General features: G+C 38.3%; 1 protein-coding gene across 1 annotated transcript; it reads right to left on the reverse strand.

Annotated features, from left to right (window-relative positions):
* Positions 1–308: 308 nt before the first annotated feature.
* Positions 309–2,625, reverse strand: LOC105455205 (26S protease regulatory subunit 6A). The gene is made up of 2 exons (XM_011698334.1): positions 2,323–2,625; positions 309–1,608 (listed from the first exon to the last, which is right to left on the reverse strand). Exons 1-2 carry the CDS (start codon positions 2,362–2,364, stop codon positions 460–462), a joined length of 1,191 nt encoding a protein of 396 aa, XP_011696636.1. The 5' UTR covers positions 2,365–2,625; the 3' UTR covers positions 309–459.
* Between the last annotated feature and the right edge of the window lie 1,818 nt (positions 2,626–4,443).

Consider the following 4,443-nt stretch of genomic DNA (forward strand, 5'->3'; position numbering starts at 1 on the left):
TTAAATTTTCTATTTTTAAGATTGTTTTATACTGAGGAAGATTCAATGACGCCAAAACAATTATATTAATTTATTATATTTTTGTTCATTTATTTAAGAATAAATTTATTTTTATTTTTTTGAATTTTTTTGAATTTTTTTGAATTTTCTTAATCTGATTATTTTATTGATCATTATCTTTTCTTATTTACATATATATCAAGTTTAATTATTAATTTGTAATATTTTAGGTTATAATACTTTCAAATTTTTTAGGAATAATTACGTATAATATATATTTTGGGCATATATATTAATTCTTTTTATTTACAATATTTGTAAGTTTTTTGAATAAATTCATTTGCACGAATGTATTTTTCGAATCTTTGAAGCTTCGAAAGAATTCGAAGATTTTAATGCCGAAGCTTCGAAGTCTGAATGTCGAAGCCTTCGAAGCAAATCACCAGCCCTAATTAGTAGTTATCCTGCGCTTACCGCTTCTACGCAAACAGCTTTACACTGCGCTCCGTTGAAATCGTCCGTGGATCTGGATAATTCCTCGAAATTCACGTCGGGCGACATGTTCATCTTGCGTGAGTGAATCTGCATGATGCGCGCTCTGGCCTCCTCGTTGGGATGCGGGAACTCGATCTTCCTGTCCAAGCGTCCGGATCGCAGCAGGGCCGGGTCCAGGATGTCGACTCTGTTCGTGGCGGCGATCACCTTGATGTCGGCGGTCGAGCTGAAGCCGTCCAACTGATTCAACAGCTCCAACATCGTACGTTGCACCTCCCTGTCTCCCGCCTTTTCCGAGTCGAAGCGCTTCGTGCCGATGGCGTCCAGTTCGTCGATGAATATTATCGCCGGCGCCTTCTCCTTGGCCAACGAGAACGCGTCTCTCACCAGCTTGGCGCCGTCGCCGATGAACATCTGCACCAGTTGTGGACCGGCCAGTTTTAGGAAGGTGGATTTCGTCTGGGCAGCACAGGCCCGGGCTAGTAAGGTCTTTCCGGTGCCAGGTGGACCGTAGAGTAGAACGCCCTTGGGGGGCTGTATTCCCAGGTTCTCAAACTTCTCCTTGTGCGTCATAGGCAACACAACCGCCTCGATGAGCTCCTGAATTTGCTTGTCCAGCCCACCGATGTCGGAGTACTGCTCCGTAGGCCTCTCGTCCACTTCCATAGCCTTGACTCTGGCGTCGTACTCGGCCGGCAGAGTCTCCAGCACGAGGTAACTGTCCTTGTTAACACCCACCAGGTCACCTGGCTTCAGCGATTCGGCGTCGACCAGGCCGATCACGGGCAGAAAGTACGTTTGACGGGTCGATGTTTTTATTACAGCGCACTTGCCCTTTCTCTGCGCATCCAAATCGACCACCGCTCCGTCCTCCTCGCCCATATCCTGCGGATCGACGTCCAGCAGCTCGATGACGTTGGACACCAAGTAGGGGAGGGTTTTGTTCACCTTGATCTTCTCGGTGTTCTCCTTAATCTTATCGTTCTGCGCCTGGAGCTCGTGCGAGATTCGCATCACCTCGCTCTTCATTATCTTGATTTCGTTATCCAAAAGTCGCGTACGCGACACGATTTCGTCCGTGGACATTCGCAAGACATCCTCTCCCAACGTTTCCTATGAAAGAGACAGTATAGTTCTTTTTACAAAATTCTTTATAAAAAAATATTTGTACTGCCAATTTGAGAGGAAGGACAATATCATAAATGCAACTTTATATTGATTTGACTGAGACAAAACTCAAGTATCACTCCTGTTTTTTAGAGTTCAGATTACACTAATTTTAGATTACAGACAAAACGAAACAAAATAATAACAGATTTCAATTAACTTATTTCTTCTTGTAGTCTTGAATTTAAAGTAAAAAATGTTAATTATTCATCATTACTAAAACGACCTTATCTGCTCAAATAAAATCAAAGAATAAATTAATTCAATATCTTAGTGACAGCTAAATAATTAATATAAATATCCAATAATTCCAGAGAAAAAAATATATAAACGTAGAGAGAGAGAGAGAGACTTTCGTTTTATAGTTCTTGTATTTTATTGATATGCAAAACAACCTTCTTATATTATTTTTAAGTGAAGCGGATATCCTACTGTGAGAGGAAAAAAATGAACTTATTACTAAGAGAATTAGAAGGGACACAGCTAACGAAAAAGGAGTAAGAGAACGTGAAGAGAAATAAAATTAAAATCAATCAATCCATGCTGATTGTTGTGTCGGTCGCAAAGTACAGCAGAACACTACTGGTGTTACATGTATATGCGCTCAGATGTGCTTGTCATTCGTGCACCACATAACCTGCGAAATGCAGAATCTCGTACCTCTCCATCCTCCCAGATAGACTTGTCCTCGAGCGTGGCCATTTGAAAGCTGCGAGTAGCTCTTCGCCTGCTGGGTCCGACTCTTCCTGGCTGACCGCCCTGCGGTTAACGCGCAAAAAATTCTTTTAAAAACCAATCCCGAAAAAGTGCCCCTACGCTCTTTCGGACAGTTCAGTAATGCGTTCCGATTTGCGCTTGAAGCGCGTGAAGTGCTCAGAAAATCGTTCCGAATTAGCTATTGCGCGCTTTGAAAGCGCTTCGAGAGCGCTACGAATTCCCTAGCTTGTACTACCCGTACTAAATTCTTAGCACTCCTCCCAGCGCGTAGACTGCTTCTCCTTCGACTTGAGGCAGTTGAAGCGTTTCATGCGTTTAAGCGGTCTACGCGGTTTAAGCATAATTCGGAACGCGCTCAGGTCAGATAGAGTCCTAGATTATCAGAGAAGCGCGACCGGTGTTACGAGTCCTGATTGGACACGCAAATGGCCAATCATAAGATTGATTTATCGCTATTATAAATGGCTGCCGAATAAATCAAACTTATGATTGGCCATTCGACGCCATTTTTAATATTTTCTAGTACTTTTGCGATACTGCCATAAGCCGGTCGCGCTTCTCTGATAATCTAGGACTCTAAGGTCAGAGAAACACGGTAGCGTCATCGAGAAAGCACGTGTCGTTGGTGTTTTGAAAAATGAATAACGAATTAATTGAATTTCCAGTATTAATAGAGGATAAAAATGAAATTTTAACGTTATTAGTTACTAAAGAAGAAATGGAGAAAGCACAAACAAGTAAAATTATAATGTATTTATCGTGAAATGCACCCTAAGTATCATTTTATCATTGAATTCACCTCATTATTCATTGAATGTTAAAATATGTAAGAATAAAATGATACTTAGGGTACGTTTATACATCATGCATGAAACGGAATGCACGTATTATAATTCACTTTATTAATAGTTAGACGTTAGTTAGGTTAACCAGTGTGTTTTTTTTAGACCAAGCTTTTTTGTTGCAACTAGTTGAAAATTGTCCATTTTTAACATTCATACCCCCACTATAGCCCACTCAGCGCATAGGTTGCTCAGAAAACCGTTCCGAAATTCTCAAGCGCTTCATGCGTATTATGCGCGCATTGAAAAAACGGAACGATTTCGAAGCGTACCGCATCAGTATTGCAGTCTACGCGCTTCAAGCGCAATTCGGAACGCACCCTTAGAGTCCTAGATTATCAGAGAAGCGCGACTGGTCACTGGCTTATGGCAGTATCGCAAAAGTACTAGAAAATATTAAAAATGCCGTTGAATGTCCAATCAGAACTCGTAACACCGGTCGCGACCAATTAAAATGTTTAATTTTTGTTAATATTGATTTTTTGTACAAATTATACATCATTACATTAGTTACATTTTATAAATTAATATTAGACATGTTCACATTATTTAAAATTAAGGTATATTTTATTGTTTAATAACGTGAATCATGATATACTAAATGCATAATACATAATTTTTCTTAATTGTTACATTAATTATATATTTGCATAATTTCTTACTTCATTTTGTTGTTCGCATACTGAAACTTTGAAATACATTCTTCAATATCATCTACACTATGTAGTACTTCTTTTTTTGGCATTACACATTTGTGTGACAAATAACCCAAAATGAAGTAAGAAATTATGCAAATATATAATTAATATATGTAACAGTTAAGAAAAATTATGCATTATGTATTATATAATTATGTATTATGCATTTAGTATATATTTTATTTATTATTCCGTTGTTGCAATTAGTTACAGGTATTATATAAATATTTCGAAGAGGAATCCAAAAACAGTGCAGTACAAAACTGCTCTGTTTATTCTACAGAAACAACCAAAAATTGCGAAAAAGAATTATACTATTGTAGCAGAGCTTGTGAACCGAAGGATTGGTCACAATCAAATCAGGCTGACTGCAGTATTCCGTAATTATATTTATATAATTAAACTACATATTTATATATAGTCTCTCAAGTTTATATATTCAGTAAAATACGTTTATATATTCAGTATTATATAACGGTGTTTTTAAAATAAAACGTAGCAAAGTATGGGCAAGGATGGAAAAA

This window comes from Wasmannia auropunctata, unplaced genomic scaffold (genome assembly GCF_000956235.1).
Source record: "Wasmannia auropunctata unplaced genomic scaffold, wasmannia.A_1.0 LD335907.1, whole genome shotgun sequence".
Taxonomy (NCBI): Eukaryota; Metazoa; Arthropoda; class Insecta; order Hymenoptera; family Formicidae; genus Wasmannia; species Wasmannia auropunctata.

Bases quoted from the DNA above. Each gene is read 5' to 3' on its own strand.
- LOC105455205 (XM_011698334.1), bottom strand. From the start codon at position 2,364: ATGGCCACGCTCGAGGACAAGTCTATCTGGGAGGATGGAGAG. The intron at 1,609-2,322 runs GTACGAGATTCT...TCTCTTTCATAG, and splicing joins CTATCTGGGAGGATGGAGAG to GAAACGTTGGGAGAGGATGT.